Here is a 21,996-nt window from a genome sequence, read left to right as displayed (position 1 = left end):
TGTTAAATTTGCTTGCTTGCAGACAAACATCCAAAAAGCTGTAAATTGCTTACTTAAAACTCAAGTCATGAAGATGTCTTACCACAGAAAAGGCCTCTAAAATGTTGTGACATGTCCTATTTGTATTTTTAAAGTTGGTCCTTATCTGGAATTAACAAAGGGACAGGTACTGCCAGCTGCTCTGTCAGTCTAGAAGTAGTCATGACACTTCATCTCTCTCGAGCGAAGAGGCTTTGTCTCATATCCCCCATACAAACAGGAAGAGTTCAGCCAGAGTTCAAAGGGAAGTTGAGAGGGAGAGCAAGATTTTTGCTTCCCCCTGTGTCAGTTACTCCCCACCTGGCAAGAGAAGTGTTTGGTTTGACAGCTGGTACATTGCAGATACTGTATACGGAGGAGACCTATTTCTTTCTACCAGCCTCTTGTTTGAAACAAGTAAGCTGTTAATACGGTTTGGCATCTTTCAGGGAATATCAAGAGGAATCTTTGACTCAGGAAGCCCCAGGGGAACGTTTATACTTATCAAAGATGCAGATTGTGAAGAAATTCTGTACAATCCACCTGGCCAATGAAAACCCCATGTGACAATACAATTTAGAAATGGTGCAGGGTTGAGGAAAACGCCACTTAATCCTGGAGAGTTATAGATCATAGATTCAGGGAAGAAAACGATGACAGCATGATGAGTTATGATGTTCGTCTCATGGGGACTTTGTGGCTTGAGGCCCTTCGGCAAGGCTCATTGTTGCGTGTGTGGATGCGCACAATACATACACACACACACACACACACACACACACACACACACAAAGGCCCTTACTCGGTTATTTGCTTTGTGCAGTGAGTGATCCATGTGTTGGCATGCTCTGTGGCCATTAACTGATGTGCCTGGCTACATAGACAGAATTGATTTCTGGTACAGGCCATGAAGCACAATGCTATAGCTTTTCACTGTCAGAATCTACAAGGCCATTACCTTGAAAGGAAGTTGATGCCATCATTGAACAGATTCGTGGATAATGGGCTATTGTGCTGCTACTGTCCCAACTGTATTTCTACGGTGTCAACTCAGTACTCTTGCATATCTGTGTATTGGAGAGTAGTCTTCATACAAATAGGTAGTTATAGCCATAAACTCTAATTGGTAAAAGAAAAGTTCCAGTACACATCATATCATGTTTCACTTTTGCTGTACTAAATGCTTATTTGCTTTAGCAAAATCCAATCAAAGTTACATTATGATCACAAGTGCAACAAATAAGCCATAGAGATCAGTGCGACAATGAATTTCCTCCATACAAGATTTAGTGTGGAGTGTGTATATTAATTTGAGGAAGAGTGTTCAGTCAGTTCATGAGTTGCCAACTGGTGTATAGATGACCCAATGCTGTGGGGAATGTTCTTTTCTCATAACTACCATTGCATTCATAATCACAGTAAAAAAAAAACAGTGCTGTTATTATCATAAAGAGTAGCTTTATACTTCATAGAATATCATGTTGAGGGTATGTGCATTTATCTATGTTTGGAACCCTATCATTACGTCTTGTTATTGTAAGAATATCCCAGAGATTGATGTCTGTGTGTATCTGGATACGCAGCAATAAGCTTCTTATATTAGATTTTAAATCCTTTAGATCACCGAACAACATGTTGGCTTTCGTTCCATAATCCATAATCAGACCATTCAGACAAACTTTATTTGGATGCTCCAAAAAATTCACTGACGGCTTGCCAAAACCCTCAACCTTATAATGTCCTATAAAGTCTGCGGCTTGTAATGCAATCAATGTTTTCCCTTTGCATATCTTACTTGAGTGGATAGATGGATAGGCGGCTCTGGGGTGTCGGGTGAAACGACTTGTGAGGAGGAATAAAGTCTACCGCCTCATAGACAATCGATCTTTGTCAGGAGTGACGTGCCAGCCCGTGCATTGTCTGTCTCCCTCCACAAAATTGAACTTACATTAGGCTTAGCGCTCAGATATTGCTCTGCTGCTCAGGGTGTCAGAGAACTATTCCCTGGCTTATGCTCCACACCATGATGCCAAAGTGTATCATTGATTCATTGATTGTCAGCCTCTTAGAGTCCTTGCTATTCAGTACATCTGCTGCACACAGTGTCATTTTCAATGTGGGTTAGGGTTTATGAAGAACAAAAGTTCATCTAAGTATATTTATAGAGTTTATATTGTTAAATTATTATCAAGAATCAATCTAAAAAGGATGTATTACAGGAGAAATAAGTGTTTTATTTGGGTTACCTTTCTGGGCAATAGAAAATGTTCTAGTTTCATAATCAGCATGTAACTACAGTGTGATCTTTAACCTATTACATGGCCATTGTAAACCAAAGATAAGCCAAAGATAGTTACTTAATTTCTTAAACAACCTGTTTTGTTTTGAAAACAGTTGAAAACTTTGGCTTCTTTTGTTAAAGGAAAAAATGTTTTTATACAGAAACGTGTATATTAGTTAAATTTCTTAAATTTCATTTTGAGTATTGTATCTTTACCAAAACATATTCTATCAGAACTATTAATGAAACAATACCCAGTCCTAGTGTCACTGACTCACACAGAGCTCCTTTCCCATATTGACAACTCTGACAAATTGAACAGCCAATATAATATTACTGCAAGTCTGTCTCACGAATAGACTGCTGGTGAATATGGGTGTGTGTTCGAATAAACCTCATCTAATGTAATGTAAGATTTAAATGATGTTTTTTTGTTCAGTTACAACCTCGTAGTCTCGCCTCTACTGGTCAGTTGAGAAACATGGAGCTGTTTAGTGGACAGCAGGTAAATATACAGTGGTTCTAAGAAATGGCCCTGTGGCTGTGAAAGAGGAAATGGAATGATGACCATGCAGTTGAAACAGCGCAGGCAAGTTTTTTTCCTATCTTGAAGCTGTGACTAGAAATAAAACTTTGTGGTTGTTCTGCAGTGTTTGTTATTCATGCTGCTCCCCTCATGTTATTACACTCTGGAGAATGGTTATACAACTATAATTTAGTGGTGATGTTTAGTTTTTCTTATGCTGACTTTACTTGATATAATTGTTTAACAGTTTATACAGTATAAATACTTCTGGAATATATTAATAAAACTGTATTTCTAAAACCTGCTAAGTCACAAAATTTATTGAGATACAAAAAATTTAATGGTCATTTTGATGGCAAGTATAATACAGCAAGTTAGATCACCACATAAAATAACCCCCCATACTGGCACAACCTTTTACACTCTTTCCACAAAGCTTTACACTCTCTTTACACTGGTCAGGGCTTTGCCTTGCTGCCCCAGATCAGAGCGTTGCTTGAGGATTAAAGTCACTTTCTAAGCGTTTGCCTCCAATCCAGCAACACAGTTATCACAGCCACAGGATCACACTATCAAAGCCCCTTCCCCTTCCCTTAGCGTAAGCGCATGCAAGCCCTTTTAAGATCTTAACAGCACCACCAGATGAAGAGCCCACAATCATGCAAAACAGCTTAATTGTGTCCTTTTGCTGTAGGTGTGCCCGATGGTTGCACCTATGTGGAAGCTCAGTCACAGCGTCTATGTAGATGTAAGATAGGAATGCATGGCAGCGTGTTTGCTGGGGGCACTGGGAGAAGAATTGTGATTTTACTCTGCTCATTAGGATTCTGCAGCAGCCGCTGAGCGAGGCTGAGATGAGAAGAGCTGATGAGAGGAGAGGCAGCGGAGGGCCAGAAATAGATCAAAACCAAACTGGAGTCTAGAGTACTGGTGGGCACGGAGAGGGAAGGAATGTTGGCCCTGCAAGGCTGGACACGCTAAATGGAGCTGTCTGACTGGATTGCAGATAGAGAGGCGCCCAGGAGAATGATAGCAATAGGGAGTGAGCTAGCCTGCTAATGATGGGAAGTATTTAGGAATGCTGATAACAGCAAGAAGGGGTCTTGGTTGTGATTGGGAAGGATGAAGATTATAGGGACCCTCAAGCTTTTTCTCTGCTTGCTCTCTTTTCTTTCACTCCATCTCTTCCCTCACCCTGTTATCTCCTTTTAGTTTCGCTGTTCTGACTGTGATTAGTATAGAGATAAGAGGCTCATGATTCTTCTATTTTCTGCTCCATTAGTCTGACTCACTTCATGCGGTTGGTCTGTCAGTAGCCAAGTGGCTGTTCATCCTCTCGCCTTCACCATCTTCTGTTTTTCAAGGCCTCTCACTCCTCAGCCTTTCAGTCATGAGCCGCACATCTCAGCAGTGCAGGTCATTCCTTGCAAAGTTTTAGTGCATTCCAATTTCTGGGGTGTTTTTTTGGTGCGTTTGATTCTTTCGAAGAGTGAAAGATCTGAGAGGTGCGAGCAAGGTCGTTAGCAGAGGCTTCAAGCTGGATTCTTTGAGCGCCCAAAACACAAAAACACATTTTTCCGTCATTCATTATGATTAATCAAACGGAAGGCTTTTAAATGTTTTAGTATGAGCCGGTATCTAAATCAGTTAATTGTTGCTCCTTGACAATCTGACCCTCAGTTCAGTAAGTACACTGTCCCACTCATCCCTCCGCCGCCTTCCCCCTTCTCTCCAAAAAGACCATTAGCAGTGTGCTGGCCATTCTGGCACTTTGTGGACGGACGACATTTAAAAAAACATCGCCTTGAGTCATTCCTCTTCTTCATCCTTCTTGTTGGTTAACCTTTCTTCTCCCTCTTTTCCTTCTTCTACATTCTCACTCTGTCATTTGTCGTCCCCTCCTCTCGTCCTTCTGTGACTTGCAGTTTCGTTCAGGCTATTTTATTCCCTGTCTCCACTCTTTTTGCTCCCCTCTCTCGTTCGGTCTCTCTGTTTGTGTGTCTCTCTCTCTCTCTCTCTCTCTCTCTCTCTCTCTCTTGTATTTCTGTGCCTCCATGAGTGGAATGGAAGCAAATAGAGCGAGGCAGTGAGGTAGAACCCACTACCTCATCTGGTAATGAGCCTGGAAAGTTCCTAGTCAAAAGTACACCGTCTCCATGGAGACTGAGGTAAAGTTGCTGGCACTGTCTGCGCCTGGTGTCTTTGAAGGCCCTGGCTACGGTAAACAATGCCAAGGTCAGCGCTTCTTGGAGTTTGCTTCAGCATCTGCGACCACAGAGACACACCGCAGTCTTTGAGGATGTCGTGGGAGCTTGTTTTTGTCATCTTTTTAACCTTTTCATTAGACTCACTAGACCACCCGTGGCGTGACTTACCACCCAACTCACTTTGTGCAAACCTTTAACTTACCATCCTTGTGTTTAATTTTTTTGCCTGGTCCTAGAGTGAACTTTCTACACCCCTTTTTATTTTCTAACTTCCCAATGCAGCTTCAGCACAGCATATTTAATGCAAACTGGTTTGTGTGTTCCTTATTGGATGTAGCTGTAAGGTTTAATTTAGTGATATTCCTTAGCACTGCTTTCTTATGTTTTTGTGCTATTAAATGCCCTCTTTGTCCTTCTGTTGCCTGCTGTTCTCTCTTCTCTGCTACCCCCACCCGTGGGCCACCTCCATTTATTGTTCGATTTAATTATTAATGTTCTTAATTCTAGACGAGGGAACAAAGCCTCTATGTCGTTTATTTGTGCCTTTGAGCTCTGAGTCACTCTCTTGCTACCACAGTTGCTGCTGCAGAGTCACAAGTCATTACTAGTTGGCTAATTACATACAGAGGCACCTGCCCACACACAAAGCACAGACGGGTGGTTTGTCACATTTCGTTGTCAAGACAGCCTCTCTTGCACTGTGAGCTCAGTGTAAACTTTAGGTCATATCTGGAGTTGTAGTTGCAACCAGCGAAATTTTACTACAGTTTAGATAAAACCAGAGAACTGAATAGAAATAAACCCTGCACAACCCTGTGTATTGGAAGTTAAGTTTAAATGCTGCCAATTTGCAGCAGGGCATACGTTTTTGAAAGAAACGTAATGCTGCCTGATTTATCAGCATCATCATCATCAAACATTTTTAAATACTCTTTTAAATACTAAATTAAGATGCAGTTGCTGGGCTGCTGTTATCAGCTGCTCCAACAGTTAACATCCTATTTGGAAAAAGAAATGGAAAGCTAAATCCACAAGTTACTTTCATTTTAATTTATCCCCAAGAAATACATCTATAAACCAAACTCTCTCAGAAAAAATGGTAATGTTAAAGTTGGAGTACAGGACTTTTACATATTTGTGAATATCTGTTACATTTTACAATTACAAGTTTACACAATGCTGATTAATCCTATCACCACTAGGCAAATCTCCCTGTATTTCGCAGGATACTGTGATTTGCCATTACGGTATGAATGTGTGTGAATGGGTGAATGTGGCATGTACTAAACAGCGCTTTGAATGGTTGGAAGACTATAAAGGCGCTATATGTACCATTTACCATTTTACCTCAACCAGCAATACTTGGTTTGCCAGGACTGAAGGGGGGAGCAACAGTAGCTATGGAGTAGGTTACAGCAACTAGAACTATGGAGCAATTGGAAGAAAAGAAGTGTCCATGAAAAGTTTCTGATGCTTCAGATGAGAAAGAAACATGCGTTCTGAGTAGGGATGGGATGGTATTATCATGTATTACAACAAAAAAAACTTAAAAAGTGGTGAACTTCTATTATTGTGATAATCGTGATAACCGTTAATACCTCATGGCTTGACTTGAAAATGCTGTCTAGTTCGCCAGCATACAGTCCTTTATTGATTTTCAGATTTTCTTTGAACGAGGGGACAAGGGGGAGCCCGCATCTTTTCCAAGTCAAAATTTCTAAGCCTGTCACTTGCTTGCTTGTTATATCCTCTACAAAAAAAGGTTAAACCAGATATAGAATAGTATAGATTTCAAAATACAGAACAGGGAAATAAAGTGCTTATCTGTAACGCAATAAACATAATATATGAAATAAAGTCTTTCTTAACCAAATGTAACGTAAAGTGATTCCAGTTTTGTGTGCAATTTTTAAGTATATTGTCATGTGATAATATCATGTATCGCAATTATTCTGGTCAAGATTCAATTTTCGTCCCATGCTTAAAATCGTCCCATGCCTAATTCAGAACAATTAACAGTGAGGACAAACACGGATAACCACTGCTGTAGCTTTTCTTCTGGACTGAAGGCAGACAGTTTTGCGTTACTGCTCTTGGCGTTTTTTTTCCCCTCTGCCCTTATTTGCACAGGAAAATTTGAAGCGAGCTCGCCTGTAGGCATACGTCATAAACTCCCTTTAACACTGCTTGTGTAATTACTCTCATTGCCAGAAGGGGGAGATAAAAGTTCTGCACTGCCGGTTTGATGATGTTGTTTTTTCTCCCAAAATTTTAGGCTAGTGTGATGAGACTGTCAACATACGCACATCGTTCACAAGCTGTGTAACTAGAGCATTTAGCAACATATTCGACCCGTCAGGCTTGTAACTGTGCAGGTGCTTGACATTCTTCTCTGTGATGTCGTGTTTGTGTATAAATTGTGCAGCTCTCATGTCAGTGTCCGATGCTCTCCCAGATGCTACGGGGCATATATCTAGCCATTAATTGGGGCTGAGGGCAAACCCAATACAGATGGTATTTGCACTGTGTGATGAAGAGGATTTTCTGGGTTTACTGCAATCTGCAGTGCAGCTAAGGGAGAAGAGGAGAGACGAGGAGACCGGAAATTGGAAAAGAGAAATGGGGGAGATGGAAGGCTGAGAGAGGGACTGAGAAAGAAAGTGACAAACATTCAGTGAGGGGATTGAAGGCAAGGATGTGCAGAGAGGAGGAAGGAGAGTAAAATACAGAGAAAAAGAGGACATTAAACATACATAGAAACAGAAACATTTAAAATCCATTTTTTTACTCTGTTTAGCTGTTTGATAATCATAGCACTTTGCTATGATCATTCTTTGTTCATCTTTATTGTGTGCTTGAAAATCGAATGGTCATAGAATTTAGGCTTAATATGTCGGTGAGGCCTAAAATGTATTTATGTGGTTTAAAAAGCCCGATCCATACTGTTGTCTAGGCCATATGATTTCACATACAACATTGTAGTTACATGCTGCATGTGGACACCCCAGTCAGGAGGACAAATGGTTAACCCACTTAAAATGTTGCCCTCTTTTAAATCCCAGCTCATCCTATAATTACCACTGATAGAATCTCCTAGAAACTTATTCAACTTCCTAATGTGCAAAGTTAACTTGATGAACTGCGAGCAATAATGCATCTGCGCCCTCCATCAGTCACCATTAAAACTGAGAGCTGGCCATTGCATCTCAATATAGCCTTATTAGCAGTGGGGTTTCTCAAGAAGATGGAGCGCTTGGCATACTAAACCAGACAAGAAGCCTCAGTGTCATGCTGAAAATGAATGGCTACTCTACTGTAAACTTTTTGAATGACTGTCAGCTATGATTAATGTCACTGTTTAGTTGTACTGATGAGTGGATTGCAACTTAACAAACGCCAGCTGTAGATACTGGAACTCTGGTCAGACACGTCGTCTGTTACCACAAACTGAATTAGACTACCGTTCACATTTTATTCTCTAATATTCTCAAAAACCACCAGGATCCATCAGTGGCATACAATAAGTCTAAGTGTTACTGAATTTATAATTTACACATACAAAATAAGACTGTCAGGATGCAAGATATAACCTGCACTTCCCAGATCATTTCCACTGCAGTCACACTGTTTTTTTTTTGTTTTTTTTTTGCATCCCTAAAGAGTTTCAGAAAGGACTTTTTTGATGATCCAAACAATAATGTCCCCCCTGACTCACACATGCAGCCCACACAACTTCCCACATCTCTTTGCTGTATAGAGCAATCTTTCTATTCTCTCATTCACCATAGACCGCTAAGATGATGAATGTTTTACTATTTGACAGTCTTCTTTTCCCTTTTCACTGTTTTCTCGAGACTCCACACTTATTTGTGAATTCCATCGTAACACTCAGGAGCTGAAGCTATATAATGTCAAAGTGTACGATAAACCAACAAAATTGTGGGATACAGTGTATGGTACAATTTGAAGGAGATCGACCGTGAATTCTCTATCTGCAGGGAAAAGCTATTAAATGCGGCAATGGTCCAGAGTAAGCTCGAGAGACATGTTGAGACAAAATACCCATGTGTGGTGGTGGGGTGCTGTGAGAGAAAAAAAAGTCACTATGAAGGAGTGCCATATTTGAAAGAAGCTTGTGTGAACCACTGGTTTATCCAGCTCTCATTGCAGATTCTGCCGCAGTTGCTAACAGCATTTTGATTATGTCATATTTTCGGCTTCATTATTGGTAGTGTTTGACCTAAAGTGATCTTTATCTTTGCTCTAGAATTCTATATACATTTAATATAATGTATATAATTTCAGTAAATCTAATAGTTGAACAATCCGATTATGACCATGCATATTGTTGTCTTGTCTTTAAATAGGCTACTTAATTTGGATTGCTTCACAGAAGAACTGTGGTTTTATAAAAGGTTTTATTTTAAACCAACCAGCTAATACTTTGTAGTACGGGGAATAAACGAAATATGAAGTCACTATCAATATCTTTATAGCATATTCTATCACAGTCATACAGAACATCAGTGCATAGATCTATAGAATGGACACATTATAACAAAAAGTCTATATATAGATAGGTCACCATTTTGATTTTCTTGAGAATTTGTTGACCTTTAAGCTCTAAACAATAATAGTTTGATGAAGAATTTCCTAAGAGCTCTGAGGATGCTATTCAAGTGGGTAATATAGGAGCTGAGACCTCTTCTTTCTGTTTCTTTTCTTTCCTAGTTTCATTATCAAAGATGTTCCATCTCATCTGGAAAATCTATAAATGTAGTTTATAAAATTCCCTTTTTTTGTATATTATGTGTAATATAATCATATCAAATTACAAAATACAGTAAGTTAAAATTTGCACCTCACAGCAGCGACGTGTCTCCCCTCCAACTGAGCAGGAAGAGTAGGCCGTGGAGTTGCAGAAGCAGCGCAGTTACACCTCTCCCTCACAAACATGATGGATCGCAAAACAGGCAGTGTCTAGAAAAACAAAGCCAGCATTTAAGCTCCTAGCTGCCCACTGTTCTTTTCTGTCGTCCGTGGCATAAATCTCAGTCAGGGCATACAGAGTGCTTCCTCTAAGGGGGGTGAGAGGGGTTATTTGTTTCACTTTGCAGGGAGTCTGTTGGAGGTGGGTGGTAGCGATTTCACCTCGTCTCTGGGAAGGTTTTAGAGCCTGATGGAAGATTTAGGACAGCAGACAGTAAGGCTCTGGACAGATATGGATGTATGATAGTGTTAATATGTTAATATGCATTTTTTAAAACACTGTCAGACTGGCAGGCTTGTGTGTGTGTGTGTGTGTGTGTGTGTGTGTGTAATTCTTTACAGTAAAACAACACACGTACTGTATATACTGAACACTGTATACAGTATATACTGAAAGGATGAATGGTAATTCTGCCCTGTACAATAGTAGAGTTGTACTGTGTGTAAAATGCCTCAAATCAGACAGTGCATGTCATTTTTCTCTCTCTGAGCGCACGTGTACTCTTTCACTCTCTCTCATGCATACACACACACATTCACATTGGCAGATAAATAGGTAGCTGGGGATTGGTTCAACCACAACAACAGCTGCTCATGTCTGGCTATTGCCGTGTTAGCTGCAGCCAGCCAGTCTGTGGATCGGAAGACACAGTGTATTTGAGTATGAAAGCTTGTGCTGTATTTGTACCACATACACAAAATAAGTTGTTGTACATTGCACAACGAGGACATGAAGGGTGCAGTTAATAACTTAACAATGTATTTAGTAACAGGGGTGTGCAGGACACAAACAAACTCATGATTCAGTAAATTTGACTGAAAACGCACTACAGTATGATAGTCAATCAGTTTGGTTGTGTTTCAAAGTTTAGTTTTATAAGATAGTTTACAGTGTATATTTTGACAGGGAATGCAAAGAGTGGTACAGAACAACATAAATTAGCTTGTTTTACGATCCTTATCTAAATAAAACTTGAGTAAAATCTAAATTAAAATGTCCTCATTAAGAGTCTTCTCTCTTAATCCTCTCCATCCCCCTGTGGGACATAAAGCCACAAAGAGCTTCCTCCCTCTAGATACTGTAGAAATGCCCAAACTTGTTTTGACTTAAATTCTCCAAACATCCTTAGGTGGGCATACAGCCCAATTTCTAAAACTGTAATGCTTTTCAGCTGTACTATAAAGTGTGAGAAGACAATTTAGAAGTAGTGTGAATGCAAAGTCGATGGAAACATGCAAATAGAGGTGAACAGATGTGGATTTGTAGGCACTAATTTAGATGAAAGTGTTGAAAACGTCTCAAATTGAGTGAAAATCTGCAATTATCCTTAGTTATTTAAATGAATTTTCACTTCCCTCCAGAATCCCAGTTTGAGTCAATTGAAAACATTTACTTGTTGCTGATATCAGCTCCACAGTGTTTTTTTACATTTCTGTATCTCAAAAAATAATTCTGCTACATCCCATTGCACTGTTGAAGTATAACATTTTTACATTTAGAAATGTTCCTAGTGAGCATTTGGAAAAACCCATTTCTTGATATCGCCATATAAGCCATTTATTTTTTGTTTACCACTCTCATTGTTGTCAGCCCTCCTATGACCATGTAAACAAACAATAATTTAAAGAACGGCCGTTTGAAATGTTTTACTTATCGTGAATTATTTTATGGCTTCAGTCTTAGGAGTCGGGGCAGGTTACATTACGGCACTAATATTCCATCAAGCATCAACACACTTATACACATTCCTTGCTTTCAGCTTTCAGTGACTATTATTGTAGCCTTGCTGAATTAATTTGTGGTGGAGTTTAGACCTCAGATATGCTCCAAGTGACCTCCACTTTAAGCACAATGCCTGTCCTGTGGGTGCTGTGTTTGTCTTCTGTGTGTGTGTATGTGTGTGTGTGAGATCAGGGCGTGTCTTCAGATGGTCATCAGGGGGCCAATGAGAGGATGCCTGGAATGGAGGCGCACATACACACACACACTGAGGCTCGCAGACGCACTCACACACAGATTAACGGGGTAAGCTGTGCCGCTCATCTGGGATAAATGCGGTCAGAGAGGGGAACAGCTGAGCAAACAGCTCTGGCAAGAGGCAAAGAGCAGAGTGGAGAGGGAGAGGGAGAGAGCGAAGCGGGGATGACGAACTATTCATCCCGGCGCAGTGGTGGCGACCGGCTGCCACGTTGGATATGCATCAGCCCTGAACCTGGGAGAATGGGAACCAGTGGAGGTAATGTCTAACAGATACACACATATACTACACTCACCTGCCAGTGTGGTCTTTTGTTGTTGTTTTTCCTGGGGCAAACTGCAGTGGGAATGGGAATAGTAAGGGCAAACTAGTTCACTGTGCCCTGGAAGACATAAAATACTGGGATGCCTGGGAAATCCCTTGTCTTTTTTTAAAGTGACAAATTAAGGACAAGTGCCCCTGCAGGTCTGTTCTCTGTGTATCAATCTTTATCATTTTTTCCTCAACAGTCTGGCAGCACTTGAACTTGCTCTGTCTTTTAAAAAATAAACAAATATAGAATACATGAAACTGTAGAAATTAATATAATATGACAATATATAAGACCTACACTTCTACATCTAAACTTTAAACCAAAACTCGTATTTGAAGTGACATAATTTGCAGCACTCCAGATGTGAGTGGTGTTTTATAAGAAACAGCAGCAGAGGTATTATGCAGGGACATGCACCCTTGTTTTACAGTACATTATGAGGCCAGATGGCCTGATGCTGATATTCAGTTATGAACCAATGAAACTGGTGTCATTAGGGTAGATAACAGTGATCTGGCACATTAATCCTCCACTACTCAGTCCAGATGAAGGTTAAATAGAGCAACCGTTGAAATGATCATAACCCTAATTGGCTGGGTTGCTGCTTGATGCCAAGCTTGATCTTGAATTATGGGGTTAGACTCTAGGCTAGTAAGTACTTGAAAGCAAGAGTGTTAATCATTTTTTATTTCTTTTGCTAGGGGAAAACAATGAATCTATGAGGAAAGGAGTGCATGACAGCTCTGGAGCACTAATTGTATCAGCCACACTTTATTCAACTCCACTGTAGTGCCAAACACATTAGCCTGTCCCTCATTTATCCACATAGAAAAGTCAAAACTAATAGGTAAGGCTCAGTGCAATTTAAGTTGCAAATTGAATTGTGACACTTAAAATCCCCTTTCGTCTCAGGGCTTTCAGAGGTTGTCATCTTCTGGGCCCATTCCGTTGCCCAACTCAATTTACTCACACTGAAACCTTCTTTTCAGTGTCACTACAGGCTTTAGGAATTACCAAGCGAAACATTAACTGTGATCCCGGAGTCTCATTTTGCCGCATTGACATTTCTAGGACGGACTTGTTGTCGCTGAATATGCTGTAAAAATGCAGCAAAAAAACTTTGTCAAAAGAATATCTGCTAAAAAAAACACCCCAAAAAAGCGATGCCTCAAAAAGAGTATCGACTTGAAGGTCTAGAGACATCATGTTCACTTTTCTTTACTTTACTTTTGACAAGTAAAGGGCTTGTTTTGTCTGGTTCTCTGCAATTGTTCCCTTTCATGTCCAAAAAGATTTGACGTCCAAAAACAGTTGTTTGGGTTTCAGAAAAGCCCTTTGTCAACTGCTCCTCCAAAAGACACAGTACATACAGTATACACAGTCTATTAGGCAAGAAACTTGGTACAATCTAAGAAACCTTTTGAACTGCATTCTGAGAAAGATGTTTACTTGTAGATAGCTGGTTTTATGTTTTCATCCAGTTTTCTTTTCATACCTGCACAGCGCACCTCGCTCGCTGGGTTTAGAGGGTCAGTTGTAGTCTGTTGCGAGGTTTTTGTGCAGTGGGATTTTTAGTTAGTTCAGGATTTAGTTCAGGATTTAGTGATGTATTTATTTATATACTGGCAACGCAGGTCTGCATCCTCCTAAAACCCACACCTAAAATCAGATTTTTGCTACTTGGCTTCAGTCATCGTACAGGAGAAATACTGTTCTTTAATCTTCTTTAATAGACATTTGTAACCTATGAACTGTATCTATATAGTATGTAAACACGGCGTAAGGTCCTTTATTGTATTGTGTGACTGAAGTGAATCAACATCATCACCAGCATCTTTCTCTTTCAGAAATGCTTAAACAAGTTTGAGGGAAACAAGTGAAGGCTCTGTTGTATTTTAATACAGTCACGTCACTGGATATTATGCAGAATGAGGACCACAACACGTAGTCCTGAACAGATGGTTTGCTCAATGATGCAGATCAAATGGAGCTGGATGTGTGTGGGCACAGATGATTGTCCATACCTGTTTGCACAAGTGCATCTGCTTTTGTATTTGTCCGTTAGTGCGCGTATATGTAGTAACACCACCAAACCCTTTCGTCTTCTTCCTGTCTTGTTGTCTCCCGCCGTCACCTCGCCAGATTGGGAGAGCAGCTGATGGCGGTTATCAAATTCCCACTGCTTCTCTGTCAGTCTCTTTACCATTCATGTCCCATGTACGAACCTCCTGCCAGTGTCTCGGGAGGCTCTCCCAGTTAAACCAAGGTTAAATCAAATCAATTCCCGTGTCCACATGATTAGGCCTTACCCAATTGTTAATTATCCAGAGCATGGGGGAGTTGATGAAAGCGATGGGCAAGGGGACGAGTGGAGGGGGGGATATAGGGGCACTTTGATGGAGTCCTGCGGTAGAATGTTAAAGGCCTACAGTTGTTGTTATATATAGTCTCTTGTCCCAGACTCACAGCTTCTCAAATGTGAGGATAAGTTGCTTTTGTATACCTTGGGTTTTGAGAGCCTGTGATTGACATTTTCACCATTCTTTGGCATTTCATAGTTTAAACTATGAATCTATTAATAGCACCAAAAAAATAAATTAAAAAAAATCCATAAAGAAGATAAGATAAAGAAAATTGACTTGTCACTCGGTACCTACACTGGCCTGACAACTCATCACATCTGTGGTCGCGTCCCTGTCTTACCAAACCAACTGTTTTCATTACAAGGTCTACCAGAGATTTTCATGTACTGTACTCAACATGCACTGTGCTTCTGGGTCAACCAATATAACAGTAATGTCAGATCGAGAACTAATAATGTCAAAGTCTTTTTTTTCCCACCCCATTGGGCCTAAAAGTGAGTCATTTGAAATTTAGCTCTGGTGTCGGCGCTTTCCTTCTGTTGCGCTGCCAGAAAATGGCTTTGTGAGGCTATTTTAGTGGAGGCTTCAAAGATTACGTTTCCCCAGATTTGCTATTCTGGGAGTAAAATGGCCTTTTGCGGTGTAACAGGCTTCTGATGGGAAATGCTCCTGAAGGGAGCGCGAGCCCTGGGTCACTGTGACTTTTGGGCCTGTAGAGATGTGGATGTACTGCAAGTCTATGCTGCTGTTCAATGTTCAAAGGCCTGCGTTAGCTGTGAGACTCAGAAAAATATACATCTACGCACAAACATACACACTCACTCTCTTATTTTGATACACACGCTGCTTAATCTTGTCTCTGTGATGGAGACAGATGAACTTCTCGTGTCCTAAATTTTGGTCACATTCTTGGTAGTGGGCTTAATCTGCCAACACTTAGCTTTTCCACATAATCTCAAGAACCTTCTTTAATCCAGGGATGTCTGCAAGCTTTCACTATAAGCTTCTGGGAAGCTGCACTGTGCATGTGTGTTTGTGTGTGCATGTGTTTGCTTTCACTGCCATGTTTCTCCTTTGCTGACTTGACTTTTCACACCACTCAGCAGCAGTAATGAGTATGAGGCTGGTTGTGACAGGCTTCACACAAGCACCATGCATTATTTAGCTAATGGTCAGGTGACAGATGCTTGAGTGCTTGTACTGAGACCAGTGTCCCACTGGGCAAAGGCTGCCCTCCTCGCCTCTGCAATCACCTCATTTCTTTCTGAATAAGATCAGTGATGTCCCTCTCTGCTGGTCAGTGAGCTCACTGTGGTTTTTCTGGGTATCCTCCCAGTAGTTATTGTGGCCTCCCATGGGCTTATGTTTGAAAGTTTGCGGCCACCTACAGCTTTAAAGCTAATATCTGAGTCTGAGTGCAGAAACTACCCATCACATTTACATGATCAAAAAACCAAATCAGACAAGCCTCACCAGGACACCAAAGCAGTTCAGAGATGTACTTGTCATTCTGAGATAAATCCAGCTGTGTGCACAGTTTCCTTTTGTCTCCATATTAAAACATTACTTTATATAGGTATATTACATGTCAGGTGGTGCTCCCTTCTCAAAACCCTACATATCATATACACAGATGAAGGTGATGGACCAATCAGTCAGATGTTTAGGGTTGAAATAGTTATATAAAGATATATTGCGAGACAGTTTTCAGTAGTAATTTTGATGACTGATTAAGTCATATATCAAGGAAAAGTGCCAAACATTTGCCAGTCCAAGCTTCTCTATTGTAAGGATTTGTTAATTTTGTTTGTTTCATGTCATCCTAAATGGAATATCTTTTGTCTTAGATCTTTGTCGCATGGTCTGGAAAATCGTGATGGACAAAACAATATTAAAGGGAGTGGTCAATAATGAAAATATTTGCTCGTTGTAGCCCTATTTGTCTTTGCATTGTTTTGCCTAGCTGTGTTCCTCTGAGCACTGTTATTGTATTATTGTACTATTATTATGCCAGACTCTACATTTCTCTGAGGCAGTATGGGGTAGATAGTTCGGGGCAAATCAGGTCAAGTTAATTAAGGACCCAAGATATCAATCTAGCCTCTCTCATTATACTGTTGCATAAACAACAAGGTAAATAATTTCTCCCTAATTTTCATACATTGAGCTGTGTGGCAAAAAAAAACAAAACATGAAATGTCTGTCCAACTTTACCCCAGCTGAGGCGCTTGGAATCTAATGATGCTAATTGCAGTCATTAGCTTGGCTTTAGGGGAGCGGCTCAGATGTTGTTTGGACATGGACGTTTATAGTGACACATTCTGTTGTATTGTGTAGTATCATCCAAAGCTAACTGGAGCACCATGGAGTGCTGGCTGGTGTAATTGGGAGATGTTAATTAGTCTATTGGATGGAGCTTGTACCCTCCTGAGTATTGCCTTTGTGCGCTGCCCTTTTCTGTGTACAAAGCCAACCTAATGCTCATGTCAGTGTAAATGTCTGAATATGTGTGTGTGTGTGAGAGAGAGCAAAACAGAAATCATAGGACAGTGTGTGTGTATGTCTCTGTTTGTATATATGCACACAACACTCTGGGGGTCTAACTAATGAGGCAGTCATTTGTTTAACGTAATCACCCACTAGTTTATGCCACCCGCTTCCCCTGGCACAGGGACAAGCCCTATTATAAAAAGGGCGTGTTTGAATCACATTAGCACGGCAAAAGCCACCCCCACCTCCCTGTCCCCTCACCCTAACTCCCCAGTCACATGCCGAAATGGACCATCAATACCCAGCTGCCAATGCGCCAGCCAAGCATTAATGATGCCATTCACTAGGGATGTGCAGTGGTGCTGCCAGTATTAACTCTCTTTAGGTCCCTGTGGTAACTTCCACTAAAATATGTTAAACACTGAAAAGAGGCTGTTTTTCATAACGCTTTGCATACGTGGTGCTTGGATTTTATGCACAAGCTGTCAAAAGATGCTTCACATGAATTGCTGCCACACACGATGGATGAGAGGTGGTGAGATGGTAATGAAGCCAAATAAGTCTGAATATTCCTTATTTTTCCTCCTCTCTCTCTCTCTCTCCGTGTAAAGCAGAGTGGAAAAGAAAACAGTTGCTTGCATTTGATGGTGTTTTCAAACAAACTGTAAATTGTTATTGGCCTTGATGTTGGTTTTGAGCTGAGGGGAGTTTTTTTTTTTTTTCAAAGCACTAGGAGTGTGGAGTCAAGTCAGCTCACATTTCATTTTGAACATAAACCGAACTGAAACATTGCATGAGTGAAGTGGAGGAGTGAAATCACAGGCTATTTTTCAGGGTAGCAATGGTGAACACACATTGACCCTCAGATATTGCAGTCACAGCACAAACAGTCAGTTTTAGTTCCGGTTACCCTTTAAGTACCAGTTCTAGCATATATCAGTCTTATGGGCTGTGTATATAGGCTTTAAGAGCCTCCGTAGTGCTGTTTAAAACTATTGATACATGATGGATTTTATGGGGGGAAATAACATTTTTATTATCTTGGTAGTCAGGCAGAGATTTGATGACTAGTTAATCGGTTAGACAGGCCATTTGTAATTCAACAGAAAGCAGACAGTCTGCACATCAGTTGACAGACAGCCTGCCTATCTGATCCTCCAGCTGCCTGTCTTCTAAAAGATAACAAACATCACCCGATAGGCCGAGAGAGGATCAGCTGCCGCTAATGAAAACAAGCCTTTCATCACTCTTCAGTCTTGGAGTGAAAATATAGAGGCCGACAGTTATAAAGCATAAACTTGGCCTGAAGTGCAGTTTCCATGTTTTTTAATAGGAAAAGAAATAAACACCTCACATCAAAGATAAATACAGATATTTCTGGCTGCATCTTTCCCTTTCGCTAAACAAGTGTTTTGTTTTTGATTTATCCTTCATGTTTCAGTTTTTTAAAAGTAGGCGCAAATTACACTTGAGGGAAGTGCTGTGCAAATTAGGGCCCGGGTGTAACGAATGGCTTAATCAGAGCTTACACGGAGAAGGCTGCAGACATCAGACGATTTCAGGACTAATACTTGGATCAGGCTGGAGAAGTTCAACCACACATTCATTGATATCAAAACTCAAATCATATTAACCTAAGTGCCACAACACAGCGAGCAGAAACTGAAGCTGAAAGTGGTTCATACATACAGTCACAAGCTGAGTACAACAGAACATACAAAAAAATAAATGTTTGTCAATTTTTACATATAAATGTCAATACTGTGTTCTCTAATATATACATACATAATAGGGCTGCAAATAACTTATTTTTGTTTATTATTTTTAATAATTATAAGGCCTTCCTTCCACTCCCAAAAATAAACAGTGAAAAGGATGTGTTCATAGTCATATCAACATATACCAGCAACATACATCTTTTACTACAGTTTCAATGTTTATAGCTGTAGAATATGTCACAGACATGACAAATATAAATATATTTTTTACCCCCTGAATCCAAGACAAAATCCATTCATGTGTTAACAAGGCTTTCTTTTATTGTATTGTATTTATCAAAGGCAGACTCATAGAAAGATAGAGCTGGCAGCAGCAGAGCTGCAGCACAAACGCTCTCTATGAGGACACCGCAGGCATGCAAGACACAGCAGTTCAGTTAGGCAGCCGTCCAGCAAGAAAGCCGTCACACACAGCTTACGCATGCTGTGTGGACAAGGGGCAACACACATGAACACGCAGTGCCTGACTACTGCTGGGGGACGAGTCCACAAGAGAGCTTTGGGGAGAGGAGCACAGGGCATCGTTGTCATCGCTAACTGTATCCAACTACTTCATGTCTCGTTCGTACATATTTCTACTTACTAAATAGTTCAGGAAAATAACAAATTCCCCCCAAAACAAGACAAACCAGAAAATGATTATCGGCCTGTGGCTGCAACAGGTAACAGTTTTTGGGATGTAAAGAGAATTTCAATCAATAGAACAAATAATGCTTCTGAAATCCATGACCTACCCTAGCTTTAATCATTTAGTTGATAAAATGTCAGAAAATGGGGAAAATGGCTTCTCAATAATCTTAACTTCCTAATTCACATTGCTTGTTTTGTCTGACTGATTAATTCAAAGACATCACATTTTCAAAAACTAGAAAGCATAAGAGCAAATGCCTTCTGTCGTACTGAGGATTTGATAAAGTAATCATTTCAACACTAAAACATAATAGCCTCAAAAATTAGCTTGTGGAACTTTAAGATGTCTGTCAGGCTTACAGTGTTGATACACATACATATACAGATTTCCCTCCTGAGTGATAATACTGCAGATGGACCATAGCATGTTAATGTCCTCCGTCTCAGCTTGGATGTATTCTTAAGAGGATGTACCAGTAGGGTGCACAATAGTATGCAGATTATGATTACACTTTGTCGTGTACACAATGATCTTTCGCCTTCCCTCTGTATTAGCAACACAGATATTAAGCTGAGATATGCATGGAAAGTAATGAGAAAACAGGCCTGAAACATGAATACTAAATACATAAAATAACCCTAACTTAAGATGCTGCTAGTAATATCAGTGATCCTGCTGTTATTCTGGCACTTGTTATGCAATATCAGACAAGTATTTTTGCTGGGGTACGAAAAGCATTGGTTTGGCTGTGAAGTGCTTTTAATGTGGTATCCTGTGAGGAGAGGGCACAAAGAAAAATGTATGGAAAATATAAAATACGCTGTCACCATCTCTGCTGGATAATGAAAATGCCTCACAACACGAGGAATCCTACCTGAGAAAATGCTTCTGAAGTCAGAAGGGGACCTTACTCTCTTCAGATGCAGTCATAAACATCCCTATTTCACATTCTCTAGGATCTGGCTGTGCTTGTCACAAAGGTAGACATTGTTTTGGATATTTTGGAGTCGGTTTATAGCGGAAAAAGCATTTGTAAGAGTTCATTCTTCATCATTTTTGTCTCTCTGCTCCCTGTCACTATTACTAATACTACTGTTATTTATCCAAAAGTAAACTGGCTGGTGGAGGCGCTGTATCATTACATGTGCAGCCTAAATGGATAGAAACAAACCACAAGCATGAAAACAGACCCTTAGAGTGAAGCCGCCCTAAATGGCATCCTCAAAATATGCAGCGTCTGAATATCCAGGTGCCTGTCAGTCAGGTCAGACATGGGGGCGCAAACAGGAGGGAAGAACCATTATGTATCCAGATGAGCATCTGGACAGTTTCTTTCTAATTGGAATGATTATTAATGCAGGGGGCCAAGAGGCCAGCTGAGTCCTGCATTTGCCCTTGTGCTGTCTCCTCTGGGAGCCTAACTGTCCCGTGGAGCTGAGGGCCAAATCAATGGCTCTGATTTGGACTGCAGCTGGGTCTTCTCTACAAACATTATCTCCTCCACCACGGGAGATGCCGGGCGCCTTATTGAAATAGATGACTGTTCATATTAACAGCTGTAAGGTGCACATGAGAGAGAAAAGCCATGCATCTAAATGTGACATAGACACGTGGTGAATATATAATAGCATTAGCTGTCATTTACCGTTGATGATGATACATGATGTAAAATTTAGCAGGTTGACCTCTTTTTATCAGCAGCTTCTTCTTTCTTTACTTCTTTCTTTTCCCTGTCTTTTTATCACATGGATGCATGTGTGAGCACATCACATACAGTACAGTACACAAGCTATGAACAGTTCTTGTTTTATAGCAACCTGTAGTTTTTTGTCACTTGCCCTTGAAGAGTAATTTCACTTTAATTATACTTTTTTGCCACCGTATTTATCACCTTTTTGACTGGGAGCAAACAAGTTCAGTTGTTTTTTGTATGTTTTTGTGTAAGTACATAGTGTACACAAATAATTGTTGCTCTCTTATTCATTACAACCCATCCCATCATTATTATAGGCTAGACAGCTACAGAACATTTAGCTAGAAAGCCACCAGTTCACTGTCACAAACAGTTGAACATAGTACACATACACCGATACAGCCCCACACGCAAGAAACTGCGATGAACAGTGTGTTCTGACACCTTTCTATCAAATCCAGCTTTAACTGTTTCAGCAGTTAGAGCTACAGTAGCTTGTCTGTTTGGTTGCATCACACGGGCCAGCCTTCGCTCCCCATGTGCATCAGTGAGCCTTGGCTGCCCATGACCCTGTTGCTGGTTCACTCCTTCTTTGGACCACTTTTGATACTGACCACTGCAGACCGGGAACACCCCACAAGAGCTGCACTTGCAGATGCCACAATTTGGCCCTTGTCAAAGTTGCTCAAATCTTCAACCTGCCCGTTTTTTCTGCTTCTAACACATCA

The 21,996-nt window shown here is 40.5% G+C and overlaps 1 protein-coding gene across 8 annotated transcripts in view; it reads left to right on the top strand.

The window, feature by feature from the left end:
- kazna (kazrin, periplakin interacting protein a) overlaps window positions 1-21,996 on the top strand; it is a 113,039-nt gene that overhangs the window by 13,526 nt on the left and 77,517 nt on the right. For 4 of the 8 annotated variants that reach the window (XM_035655864.1, XM_035655868.1, XM_035655867.1 and 1 more), the window contains exon 1: window positions 12,240-12,258. The exons of 2 other annotated variants lie outside the window; for them this stretch is intronic. In XM_035655864.1, the coding sequence (XP_035511757.1) occupies window positions 12,243-12,258 (16 nt within the window). In that variant the 5' untranslated portion in view covers window positions 12,240-12,242. Of the gene's footprint in view, window positions 1-12,150; window positions 12,259-21,996 lie in introns of those variants that run through there. 2 more of the 8 variants (XM_035655871.1, XM_035655869.1) reach the window with 2 other exon arrangements.

The sequence above is a fragment of the Morone saxatilis genome, unplaced genomic scaffold (genome assembly GCF_004916995.1).
Source record: "Morone saxatilis isolate NCDOM2014 unplaced genomic scaffold, NCSU_SB_2.0 Contig15, whole genome shotgun sequence".
NCBI classification, from domain to species: Eukaryota; Metazoa; Chordata; class Actinopteri; family Moronidae; genus Morone; species Morone saxatilis.
This window is presented reverse-complemented; position numbering and strand designations above follow the sequence as displayed.